Genomic DNA, 13,577 nt, shown 5'->3' with positions numbered 1-13,577 from the left:
GCTCTTGAAGCTCCACCCCCTGTGCCGGGAGCAGCAGCTCATTTGCATTCAAAGGGCCAGACACAAAACGGTGCGTTTTTGCTCACCCTCAAAAAGAGACAACTTTAACATGCTACAAATAAATATCTGTGGGGTATTTTGAGCTCAAACTTCACACACACACTCTGGGGACATCAGAGACTTACTTTACATCTTGTGAAAAGGGCATTATACCACCTCTTTAAAGCTATTTTTTTAAAGGTACACTAACTTTGTTTTTGTTCAAAATGAACGAAATGTAAATGTCAATACATACAAAATGTGTTTTTGTCTTGACCTGATTCACTATGGTAAGCCTTTTATAAGAGTTTATATGTTGGACCTGTCGAGATGTCTCGTCATATTCGCATACAGAAAGGTTGCTGGAATTAGTAGCGCTGGAGTTTATTCTCAAGGAAGTGGCGTGTTTATTAATGTGTAAAACTACAGTAACTCTTCAGCTTCAGATCCTAAACTGTTGATCTCTGAGTGAATGTTTAATGAGCTGCAGGAGAATCATATTCAGAACCGAAGAACAATGTTCTTCTGCAAAATACATATTAAAATGATAGATATATAGAGATAAAATGAATATATTCTATATTTAAACTCTGATTATATATAATATTCTAGATTTTTTGAATTCCCACAAATTCACGCGCTGAAAGGGCGGCCTGTAGAATAAGCAACAGCACCTCGCTTTTATTCCATTAAATTGTAGCCTTTTGAAGATTAATAATCACATTTGGCCATATCTCAATTACTGTTTGCCGTCCCCACATTTAAAACCTCTTGAAATCATAATTAAGACTTTTCTTATACCACTGAAAATTTGATAAAACCTGGTTTGTTCTGAATGAAACTGAGCCGTTTTCTGTCTAGAGCATATTTAATGTTGTCATTAAAATCAAAATGTCAACATTTTAAAATCATATACATACACAAAAACAGATTTTCAAACATTAGCACAGCTCATTCAGAGTTTATACATATGTACTGTTTTTACTCGGTCATTCAGACAGAGACGGTTCATCGGTTTCTTCAGCTGGGCCGAAGTAAAACGAGCCGTTTCGAGAGTTCGTGACCGTCTTCTTTCTGCGTGAGGAGTCACATCACCAACAGACATGGCCTTATATACAGCAGCTGAATCAGATCTCATATGGTACGTACACTGAATTAAGACACAGATGCTGCTTCACAAGAAGTCTCGTGTTGTGTTGTTAATATACAAGCCAATGGCGCAGACGTTTACTGTACAGGCTAAACAACTGGAGCTTTTCCATCACATTTCATAGATCTATACAAAAACAGTTGCAGTGCTGTAAAACCAAACTCAACTCCAAACTGTGTTGAGCTAGTAAAGATTAAACCGTGATAGTAATAATATTAACATGAATAACAATAAGGCAACATAAAATAACAGTGGTAAGGACAGACGCACGAACGAATGATCAAGGAGCAGAAGAGAAGAAAGAATCATCTTTCCATAAAGTGTCTTCGATTCATAAAGCTGTCCAACCCTTGACACTCGCGCTTCCGTTTTAAACCTGGGATCTCGTGGAATCAATTGACGTTTACAGATGCGTATGCGTTATTCAGAGTGCTTTATCTACAGGGGCATCAGACGGGCGTCCCATCGGTGACCGACCCGAGAAGACAGATTCTCCTGAACAAGAAACTCATCACAATCATGCTTTCAGCTACAGGTCTCGTTTCTCAGGGCGTTGATGAATGTGGCGAGCTAGAAAATGAATATCAATAAAAAAAAGAGCCTGATTGGTGTTCAGCAGATTCTTCTCTCCTAAACCGATGCGCCACGTGATTAGTCGGAGGATGATGAGGAAATAAGAAAACACTGAGCAAGAAATATGGACAGATGAAGAGAATGATAGGAGCTAATGAGCGCATGTAGCCGTGACACCTCCCCCCCTCTGGGCCGAGACCGGGCCGTGTGTTGAAGATGATGAAGATGATGATGGTCATTAACAGCCACACCCCTCCCGCTGCGGCTGGGGTTCGTGAGTGTGATGATGATGATGATGATGAAGATGAAGAGGAAGATGATGATGATGTCATTAACAGCCACACCCTTCCCGCTGCGGCTGGGGTTCGTGAGTGTGATGATAATGATGAAGATGAAGAGGAAGATGATGATGGTCATTATCAGCCACACCCCTCCCGCTGCGGCTGGGGTTCATGTGTGTGTGTGTAATGATGATGATGAAGATGATGAAGATGGTCATTAACAGCCACACCCCTCCCGCTGCGGCTGGGGTTCGCTGGTGATCCGGCCTCCCTGTGGCGCTGATGGTTTGTGCTGAACACCTGATTCTGCTGCGTTCAGATCCAGACTGCCGTCCTGAATGTTCTGGTAGATCTTCTTCGCCGCCTCCAGGAAAGCATCCTCCACGTTCTCACCTCTGCGACAATAAACACACGACTGTCATCTATAAGCTTACAAGAGTTCAACACTCTGATTATAAGTATGCCATGTTTATAGTATATAGTGAGTACTGAGAATATAGTGAATACTGATAATATTGTGAGTTCTGAGAATATAGTGAGTACTCAGTATATAGTGAGTAGAGTATATAGTAAATACTGAGTATATATTGAGTAGAGTATATAGTAAATACTGAGTATATAGTGAGTACTGAGTATATAGTGAGTATATAGTGAGTACATATGTGAGTACTGAGAATATAGTGAGTACCGAGTATATAGTCAGAACTTAGTATATAGTGAATGCTGAGTATATAGTGAGAACCGAGTATATAGAGAGAACTGAGTATATAGTGAGTACCGAGTATATAATGAGTATATAGTGAGTACTAAGTATATAGCGAGTACTGAGTACAGAGTATATAGTGAGAACTGAGTATATAGCGAGTACTGAGTATATAGTGAGTAGAGTATATAGTGAGTACTGAGCATATATTGAGTATATAGTGAGAACTGAGTATATAGCGAGTACAGAGTATATAGTGAGAACTGAGTATATAGTGAGTACCGAGTACATAGTGAGTGCTGAGTATATAGTGAGTACTGAGTACATAGCGAGTACAGAGTATATAGTGAGAACTGAGTATATAGTGAGTACCGAGTACATAGTGAGTACTGAGTATATAGTGAGTACTGAGTACATAGCGAGTACAGAGTATATAGTGAGAACTGAGTATATAGTGAGTACCGAGTACATAGTGAGTACTGAGTATATAGTGAGTACTGAGTATATAGAGAGTACCGAGTACATAGTGAGTACAGAGTATATAGTGAGAACTGAGTATATAGTGAGTACCGAGTACATAGTGAGTACTGAGTATATAGTGAGTACCGAGTACATAGTGAGTACTGAGTATATAGTGAGTGCTGAGTATATAGTGAGTATATAGTGAGTACTGATTATATAGTAAGAACTGAGTATAGTGAGTGCTGAGTATATAGCACTGAGCTGCGGATTCTACCCCCTTATAATAAAGCCTGTATACTGTGATTTAAAAATATAGAAAACACGGTACATAGTGTAATTCACATTCTATTTAGCTGTTTGTCAGAGAGAATATCTATATCCCCCAACATGCTTCAATTTCGACTGACAGCTTTTTTTTTTTTTTTAACTGAGCTGACGATAACATCACAGTTTACTCCAGAGCAGCTATAAATATAAATGAACTTTATAAATGAACTAAATAACTTTTTTTTAAACAAAAATGAGCCATCACTGAACTTACTTAAGCTGGACTGTGACGCTATTTTCTTCTGGAAACAAACTCTGTTGCATTATTCTCCTGTTATCTCTGTAAAGCTGCTGTGAAACACTCTGTGTTGTGAAAAGCGCTGTATAAATAAATGTGACTTGACTTGACTATCAAGATGTGTTTTTTGTGAGTCATACTCTATAATGTCAGCCTCTGCATCATTAAAACAACAACAGAGACACTGTTGACAATTTCACACACCTCTCGTGCCAGAAACAAGAATAAAAAGCTAGATAAAGTACAAGACGAACTTGACGTTGTTTTGGGGTACCTGGGCACATCGAGTGAACTGCTAGCACGTTGAAAATGTCCATTGCGCATGTATATTTCTCTCATCTAAAAAATTAGAGAAAATGTGCATAGACTGAAATTCTGCTGATGTCTGGACTCTATTGTCTGGGCTTCAGGGAAATACACACTGATGGTTCAATATGTCAGTAATGCTATGAGAATGAATACTGCATTTTACAGCACACGCCATGCTGGAATAACTCACGTTTTGGCGCTGGCAAAGTATATATAGTGAGTATATAGTGAGTACTGAGTGTATAGTGAGTACTGAGTATATAGTGAGTACTGATTATATAGTGAGTACTGTATTTTCCGGACTATGAGTCGCACTTTTTTTCATAGTTTGGCTGGTCCTGAGACTTATAGTCAGGTGCGACTTATATATCAAAATTAATTCAGACTGAGATGAACCAAGAGAAAACATTACCGTCTACAGCCGCGAGAGGGCGCTCTAGTTGGCAGAGTTGTTCAGAAGCGACACCAAGGATGAAGAAAATTCAATGGATTCAGTGATATGGAATGAGATCGCGGGGGCTTGGTGAACTTGTTTACTGGCAACTTGCTTGTTGGACTCGCTGGCTTATGTTAATTTAGCCTATTCAGCCTCCCAGGTATATGTTCTTTATGCTATTGTGTAGTTGAATAACTGTTAATGTGTTGCGTTAACACACCGGACACCTACTCAGCCTGTTGTTTTGTGTGCTACTGTGTAGTTGAATAACTTGCCTTTCCAGATTAAATGTCTGTTCTTGGTCTTGGATTTTGTGAAATAAATTTCTAAATAAATGCGACTTATAGTCCAGTGCGACTTATATATGTTTTTTTCCTCTTCATGGCGCATTTTTTGACTGATGCGACTTATACTCCGGAGCGACTTATAGTCCGGAAAATACGGTATATAGTGAGTACTGAGTATATAATGCGTACTAAGTATATTAGTGAGTATATAGTGAGTACTGAGTATATTAGTGAGTGTATAGTGAGTACTGAGTATATTAGTGAGTGTATAGTGAGTGCTGAGTATATTAGTGAGTGTATAGTGAGTGCTGAGTGTATAGTGAGTACTGAGTGTATAATAAAGTCATGAAAAATCACGTCAAATCACAGTCATGCTAATAAAGCTCATTTGAAATTGAAATTGATATAGTGAGTACTGAGTATATAGTGAGTACTGAGTATATAATGCGTACTAAGTATATTAGTGAGTATATAGTGAGTACTGAGTATATTAGTGAGTGTATAGTGAGTGCTGAGTGTATAGTGAGTACTGAGTATATAGTGAGAGATGTATTCTGCTGATGTCTGGACTCTATTGTCTGGGCTTCAGGGAAATACACACAGATGGTTCAATATGTCTGTAATGCTATGAGAATGAATACTGCATTTTACAGCACACGCCATGCTGGAATAACTCACGTTTTGGCGCTGGCCTCCAGGAACAGCAGACCTGAGGATGAAACACACTGATGAGGATCAGGACTCAACGCAGCTCCACATCACATGAGGACAGGCTTTACTCACCGTTCTCTTCAGCGAACTGCTTGGCCTCCTCGTACGTCACGTCTCGCTGGGCTTCCAGATCTGCTTTGTTTCCTATGAGTATAATAACCTGCACAAGCACAAGGGAAACATCTCTCTCAGAGCCAAACCACCTCAACGTCTTACGAGCATAAACTTTAACCGCATGTTCTGGGTGGTTGTTAGGGTGTTTCTAGGCAGTTGGCAGAGTTCTGGGTGGTTGCTAGGGTGTTTCTAGGCAGCTGCTAGGGCACTGTTATGTCATTGCTAGGCAGTTGGAGGTGGTTGCTAGGGCAATGCTAGGTGTCATAGATGGTTGCTAAGGGGTTGCTAGGTAGTTTCTATGTTATCAGTCCTGTACATTGCCCTTTATATGTCAATAGAGGCCAACCCTGTGTTATCTACAATGTTCTGGTGCTGAGATATGGCTTATTCATGCAGATAAAGTTCAGATATGGGTGACTAGGCTGTTGTGGGTGGTTGTTAGAGCATTGATAGGGTGATTTCAGTGGTTGCTAGGGCGTTGCTAGTCGTCATAGATGGATGCTAAGGAGTTGCTAGTTCTTATGTTAGCAATATTATTTATTGTCCTGTCAAATAGACGCCAACCCTATGGTAATACAATGTGCTGGTGCTGAGACGAGACATGGCTTATTCATGCAGATGTGGTTGCTAGGGTGTTGTGGGTCGTTGCTAGGAAGTTGGCAGAGGGTTCTGGGTGGTTGCTACAGTGTTTCTAGGCAGCTGCTATGGCATTGTTATGTGATCGCTAGGCAGTTGCTCAGATGTTATGGGTGGTTGCAAGGGCATTGCTAGGGTGTTGTGAGTGGTTGCTAGGGTATTGCTAGTGTAATTTCAGTGGTTACTAGGCAGTTCCAATGTTATAAGTAAATTTCAATAGAGGCCAACCTGATGTTACTATGTTGTGGTGCTGAGATATGGCTTATTCATGCAGATATGGTTGCTAGTGTGTTGTGGGTGGTTGCTAGGGCGTTGCTAGTGTAATTTCAGTGGTTACTAGGCAGTTCCTATGTTATAAGTACGTGTCAATAGAGGCCAACCCGATGTTACTACGATGTTGTGGTGCTGAGGTATGGCTTATTCACGCAGATATGGTTGCTAGGGTGTTGTGGGTGGTTGCTAGGGTGTTGCTAGTGTTATTTCAGTGGTTACTAGGGAGTTCCTATGTTATAAGCTCAAGTCAATAGAGGCCAAACCCGATGTTACTACGATGTTGTGGTGCTGAGGTATGGCTTATTCACGCAGATATGGTTGCTAGGGTGTTGTGGGTGGTTGCTAGGGTGTTGCTAGTGTAATTTCAGTGGTTACTAGGGAGTTCCTATGTTATAAGCACAAGTCAATAGAGGCCAAACCCCATGTTACTACGATGTTGTGGTGCTGAGGTATGGCTTATTCATGCAGATATGGTTGCTAGTGTGTTGTGGGTGGTTGCTAGGGTGTTGCTAGTGTTATTTCAGTGGTTACTAGGGAGTTCCTATGTTATAAGCACAAGTCAATAGAGGCCAAACCCGATGTTACTACGATGTTGTGGTGCTGAGGTATGGCTTATTCACGCAGATATGGTTGCTAGGGTGTTGTGGGTGGTTGCTAGGGTGTTGCTAGTGTAATTTCAGTGGTTACTAGGGAGTTCCTATGTTATAAGCACAAGTCAATAGAGGCCAAACCCCATGTTACTACGATGTTGTGGTGCTGAGGTATGGCTTATTCATGCAGATATGGTTGCTAGTGTGTTGTGGGTGGTTGCTAGGGCGTTGCTAGTGTAATTTCAGTGGTTTCTAGGCAGTTCCTATGTTATAAGTACATGCCGATAGAGGCTGTGGTGCTGAGACATGATTTACTGGTGCACATGCTGTCGGACGGAGGCTTGGACTCACAGTGTTGGGGTTGGTGAGGTTCCTGGCGTCGGTCAGCCAGCTGCTGAGGTGATTGTATGTGCTTCTCCTGTACAGACACATGTGATTAAACACTCGTCGTCAGACCCTGAATGAGCCGCACCAGTTGAGTGACAGCTGTGCAGACGCTAGAGGTCTGGTTTCGGGTCGGGTACGCAGGACAGTTTTGTAAAATGATCTATGAATCATTTTTTGTTTTATTTTATTTTAATGTTTGAGTTCCAGAGGAGTTTGTGACTGTTTCACCCGTTCAACCACAGCAAAGTAATTGGTAAGTCCGTTCTCTTTTTTCTCTTGTGTGCTGAGGGGCCGCTTGGTGAAACTGAGTTTGCAAATGTATTTTTTTAATTATCATTGCAAGCAATCCTAAAATACAGCATATAGAGAAACGGACCTCAGGTTCAAGCCTAAAATATGACTGTAATGGTCGGATCGGGTCGGGTTAAGCGATTTTGGGTCCGGGCTTCAGTTTAAAGCCCGTGCAGACCTGTAGCACACACACCTGGTGATGTCGTAGACCATTAGCGCTCCCGCGGCTCCTCTGTAGTAGCTGCGCGTGACGGCTCTGAAGCGCTCCTGGCCCGCCGTGTCCCAGATCTGAAGCTTGATCTTCTGCCCGCTCACCTCGATGATTCTGGTGCCGAACTCCACGCCGATGGTGTGCGGGCAGTCGGCCATGACTGAGGACAGCAGAACACACACACACACACACACACACACACACACACACACACACACACACACACACACACACACACACACTACAGCTTTAACACTCATTCAAGACAACGTGATTCTTGTTATGCAACAACATTTGCATTCATAAATAAATAGGAGTGTAACGATACCCTCGTGTCACGATTCGATACATATCACGATACAATATTATTGCGATTCTCCAAGACATATGATAAAAGGTTTACCAAAAAAATTTAAATGCAAGATTTGGTGTGTGTGTGTAAATGAACTTGGACTTGGTGCTGAAACCCAAAGCACAGGACAATAGAGACACCAGAATAACAATATTCATGATTCTGAAGCTGAAAATACTCAATTATTGTAGACTAATATGCTTTACTCTTTCACTGGCTAGATATATTTAAAATAATGTAGGACACTTTTTACACAAATATTCCCCCATTGCATTATTATACATTATATACAGTAGTTTAATGTAGTTCTGACACTAAAACTCTGAAAACTTGAATTTTTTCTCACACAGTAATTTTCATTTTTGGGTGAACTATCCACGATACATATTGTTTTAGTATTGCGATGTATTGTTACACCCCTATAAATAAATCTAAAGCAAAACTTAAATGCATAAATAAGATGCAGACTTTAGTTCATCTTCAGAAAACCATCAAGAGTTTCTGTTTACCCTACTGAAGTGCTTTATGTGATGAACAGATTTAATTTAGATGAACTAGAAGATGAACTGTCCCTTTAAAAACAGGTCAAATTGAGCATTGAGAAGAACTTCAGAAGCACGTCAGCATGAGGAGAGAATGTCTAAATCTGTACTGGACCGTCAGCAAACCCACAATCAGCCGTTCATCAGCCGATGATCAAGAGGAATCAGAATCAGCGTTTCCTTCAGACGGTAAATCATGACCCTCTTACACACACACACACACACACACACACACACACACACACACACACACACACACACACACACACACACACTGTCAAACACACACTGTCAAACATACAGAGGCTGTTTGTTTAGAGCAGCACAAAGGTTGGTTGTGTCTCTATCGCGCGCGCATGTGTGTGTGTGTGTGTGTGTAGGTGTGTATGTGTGTGTGTGTGTGTGTGTGTTAAACATGCTGAAGGAAAGGCCTGACAATCATCAACGTCTCATACTCACATTTCTTTTCTGTGAACTGGTGCAGCAAACAGGACTTCCCAACGCCCATGTCCCCTGCGGAGAGAGAGAGAGAGAGCGAGAGATGGAGAGAGAGAGAGCGAGAGAGAGAGAGAGAGAGAGAGAGAGAGAGAGGGAGAGGGAGAGAGAGAGATGGAGAGAGAGAGAGAGAGGGAGAGAGAGAGAGAGAGAGAGAGAGAGAGAGGGAGAGGGAGAGAGGGAGAGAGAGAGAAAGAGAGAGAGAGGGAGAGAGAGCGTGAGCAACGAACAGAAAGTTCCTTTGAAAAGTAATGCATTACAATATTGCATTACTCCCTTAAAAAGTAACTAATTGCGTTACTTATGTACTTTTTAAGAAAAGTATTTCATTACGTTACTTTTGCGTTACTTTCTCTCACCTGGGCTGGACATTATATAACAAAAAAGTGCTATTTTTGGGTAAATGTAAAGACATTTTCACACCAAAATTGAAATGAATAATCCTCCGGCTGAAGCAAGTGCAGATTCACAGGTTGTACAGTAGAGGGCGCCGCTCACACAAAACCCTCAACATTCAACACTAAATATATAAAGGAATTTTTAGTATTCAATATAAAGTATATTGGACAATAAAGTGAGATTAAATGCATTAAAATATTTGTTTTATCTAACATATTTAACGCCTCTACACTTATGATTTTTTTCTCAACATGAGGACGAGAGAGCTGTCAGTCAATAAATGGGAAAACAAAGTAACTTACATTACTTATTTGAAAAAGTAACAGATTTTGTTGTAAATTTTAAAAGTAATGCATTACTTTACTAGTAACTTGAAAAAGTAATCTGATTACATAACTCAAGTTACTTGTAATGCGTTACACACCCAACACTGCACTGCAAAACAATACAAGATTCAGGACTTTATTGAGCACTGCAAAAAATGCTTTTCTTAGTGTTTTTGTCTTGTTTCCAGTTCAAATATCAAATATAATCAAGATGCATTTACTAAAATAGTAAAATACCATTCGACATTTTCTGGGGATATAAATCAAAATGAATTGAGTTTTTGCTTAAAACAAGCAAAATTATCTGTCAAAGGGGTAAGAAAAATAATATTGTTTCTGTTTGAATAAAGATTATTTTTCTTTCCCCATTGGCATTTTTTAAAGCAACAAATCACTTAATTTTTATTTATTTACCCAGAAAAAAACACAATGTCGTCTGGCATTTTCCTCATCTAGTAAATGCATCTTGATTTAAGAATCTGTAGATATTTGGACTGGAAACACTGAGTAAGAGAGTGTGCAGTGTGGTCTGTTACTCACCGATGATGATGTACTTGAAGATGTAGGAGTAGTTGTACGGTGCAGTCGCCATCGCCGCTCTGAAACACACGTCACATCAGACCTCAAACTCATGACAATCGCCATATCTCTACTGGAACATCGCAATTTTTAGAAAGCATTTAAAGAAAGCATAAGACACACACAGAGCGGAAATCAACACCGACACACATTCATAAGGACAGTCTGACTGTCAATCATAATACACCTTCATCATCATCAAATTCAAAATTGGTTTATTGGCATGACTGTAAAATTATACAATACTGCCAAAGCTAGGAATACATAGAATAATAATAAAAACATCATCATAATAGAAGAAAATAGGCTATTGTAACTAAAATTGATAAAAACAGTGTAACAAATTAGAACATGTGTGAACATTTGATTGACAGTGATGTAACAGATGACTGACAGCTTGGCCTGATGGAAACGCTCATTCGGTTTCGCGGCGTTACATGTAACAGGATTTACAGACGCGATATGAACTGTTACAGTGTGAAACATATTAATAATATAAATAAATTTATATAAATAAATAAGATGTGTGGGTGTCATCAACACAACACACTGCACTCACATGAACACACAGGCAGAATAACAGCCGGATTTGGTCATGTTTGAGATGTGTTTTGTGTTTATTTTATGATGATTTGTAGCTTGTAACAGTAACTAGCGTGAGCTGCGAACACATGACTGACTGTAACGCTGATCTGACACGCGATGTTGAGTAACAAAAGTTGTGTTTAGGGTTAGTTTGTTCTGTGTTTGAGATATTTTTTATTATTGTTATGATGATTTGGAGCTGCTAACGGCTAACTAGCGTGAGCTGCTAACGGCAGGTTCGCCGGTCGGTATTGACGGTAACGCTGAACCGACACGTGATTTTGAGTAACACGAGTCGGGTTTAGGGTCAGGATCAGTTTGCGTTGTGTTTGAGATGCATGTCCTCACCTGTAGTCGTGTGTGTTTGCTGTAAATCAGTGTGTTCAGATGATGATTATCCGGATTCTGGTCAAGATGGCGGCGGCACAAAGACTGGAGCAGTTCCGCGCCTCACCGCCAGGGGGCGCCAGGGGGCGCCAGAGGCCGCGCGCTCCACTCACTCACTCACTCACTCACAGTGAACTACAGTCAGTAGACCCGAGGGAAGGAAAACATCAAGTCTGTTTTTATTTTCTCTTTCATCAAATCTCCAGTGTTGTCGGATGCATGTGTCTATGGTCTGAGGCCCCTAGAAAGAAAAAAACCTACCAGAAGTCCCATTAACCCTAAAGTAATCAACCGATTATATATCTTTTTGTTAATATCTCTTCTCCTATATCTAAATTTGTTAGGGTCAATACAGACCCTTTCCAAAAAATTAGAATATCATGGAAAAGTTTATTTATTTCCATAATTCCATTCAAAACGTTAAACTTCCATAGATTATAGATTCAGGGATGAATGATTTCAAGTATTTAGTTGTTTATTTGTACATAATTTGGGCTTCCAGCTCATAAAACCCACGAAAACAGGATTTCAGAAAATTAGAATATTACATGAAATCACACAGTAATTACACAGTGATACCATGGTCATTGAACCAGGTTTTGGTTATTTTGGCAGTGTGGGCCGGTGCAAATCCTGCTGGAGAATGAAGGAAGCATGAAGTGCTCTGAACATGTCCTGGTAGACGGCTGAGTTGACTCTGGATTTAATAAAGCACAGTGGACCAAAGTCCTCTTTTCTGATGAGAGCAAAGTTTGCATCTCCTTTGGAAACCAAGGTCCCAGAGTCTGGAGGAAGAATGGAGAGGCACACAATCCAAGATGCTTGAAGTCCAGTGTGAAGTTTCCACAGTCTGTGTTGGTTTGGGGAGCCATGTCATCGGCTGGTGTTGGTCCACTGTGCTGTCCACTCAACGCAGCCGTCCACCAGGACATGTTCAGAGCACTTCATGCTTCCTTCAGCAGACAAGCTTTATGGAGATGCTGACTTCATTTCCCAGCAGGATTTGCACCGGCCCACACTGCCAAAAGAACCAAAACCTGGTTCAATGACCATGGTATCACTGTGTAATTACTGTGTGCTGTAATATTCAAAAAAAAATTAAATCCTGTTTTCATGGGTTTTATGAGCTGGAAGCCCAAATTATGTACAAATAAACAACTAAATACTTGAAATCGTTTAAGTTGTGGGCCCTGAATCTATAATCTATGGAAGTTTTGAATGGAATTATGGAAATAAATAAACTTTTCCATGATATTCTACTTTTTTGGCAAGGGTCTGTATGTTTCCCTCATTTGAGTGGGAACACTTGGAGAGTTCTTATTGTGTAACAAATAAAAACAAAGATGTGTCATTTAAAATTGCTCTCAGAATATATCATGTGAAAGGGGTTTAAGGCCGCGCGATCCAGTTTGGCTCAGAAAACCCATTAACAATGAAAACACATGTTTATTGATGCTGTAATACATGTGTCCTATAGCCTACACAAGGCCTCTTTAACAAGGCTCCTGGACTGTGAGGGCTCCACTGTTGGGCATATATGAATATGAAGGTCCCCAAAACCTCTTATAGAAATATTGTCCCATCCGGTTTAAAATTATATTTATTTGAAACACTCTTTGAGCTACTTTCTTTGTGTGAAAGGTATTGGAAAAATAACTATTTATTATCACAGCATAACTGCATTTTCCCTAAGTTGAGGTGAGATAAAAAATTTAAACATTGCCTAATTTTTTTATGTTGCCTAAATTCTAAATAATCCAACAAAATGGGCCTAGAGAGAGCAATAGAGTATGTTTTAGCATAGCCAGTTTCTACATTATAAAACATTAATCTGAACTTTCAGAGTTCAGAAATATAAGAGCTCAAACCCGTGTTAAAAAAAAAAAAAAAAAAA

General features: G+C 40.1%; 1 protein-coding gene across 1 annotated transcript; it reads right to left on the bottom strand.

The window, feature by feature from the left end:
• Positions 1-2,058: 2,058 nt before the first annotated feature.
• rab14l (RAB14, member RAS oncogene family, like) lies at positions 2,059-11,757 on the bottom strand. Its single transcript, XM_079872852.1, has 8 exons — positions 11,645-11,757; positions 10,673-10,731; positions 9,372-9,425; positions 8,001-8,178; positions 7,481-7,547; positions 5,589-5,676; positions 5,484-5,514; positions 2,059-2,438 (listed from the first exon to the last, which is right to left on the bottom strand). Exons 2-8 carry the CDS (start codon positions 10,722-10,724, stop codon positions 2,261-2,263), a joined length of 648 nt encoding a protein of 215 aa, XP_079728978.1. The 5' UTR covers positions 10,725-10,731; positions 11,645-11,757; the 3' UTR covers positions 2,059-2,260.
• Positions 11,758-13,577: the final 1,820 nt, after the last annotated feature.

Source organism: Squalius cephalus (assembly GCF_949319135.1).
Source record: "Squalius cephalus genome assembly, chromosome: 5".
NCBI classification, from domain to species: domain Eukaryota; kingdom Metazoa; phylum Chordata; class Actinopteri; order Cypriniformes; family Leuciscidae; genus Squalius; species Squalius cephalus.
The sequence above is the reverse complement of the archived record's forward strand: the minus strand, read 5'-3'. Positions and strand labels throughout refer to the sequence as shown.

What these genes read in the sequence shown, in the direction of transcription:
- rab14l (XM_079872852.1), bottom strand. Translation starts at nt 10,724, where the DNA reads ATGGCGACTGCACCGTACAACTACTCCTACATCTTCAAGTACATCATC. An exon ending in ATGGTCTACGACATCACCAG is followed by an intron (nt 7,548 to 8,000) that starts GTGTGTGTGCTA and finishes GTGTCTGTACAG; the next exon opens with GAGAAGCACATACAATCACC. An exon ending in CTGGAGGCCAGCGCCAAAAC is followed by an intron (nt 2,439 to 5,483) that starts GTGAGTTATTCC and finishes TTATTGTCGCAG; the next exon opens with AGGTGAGAACGTGGAGGATG.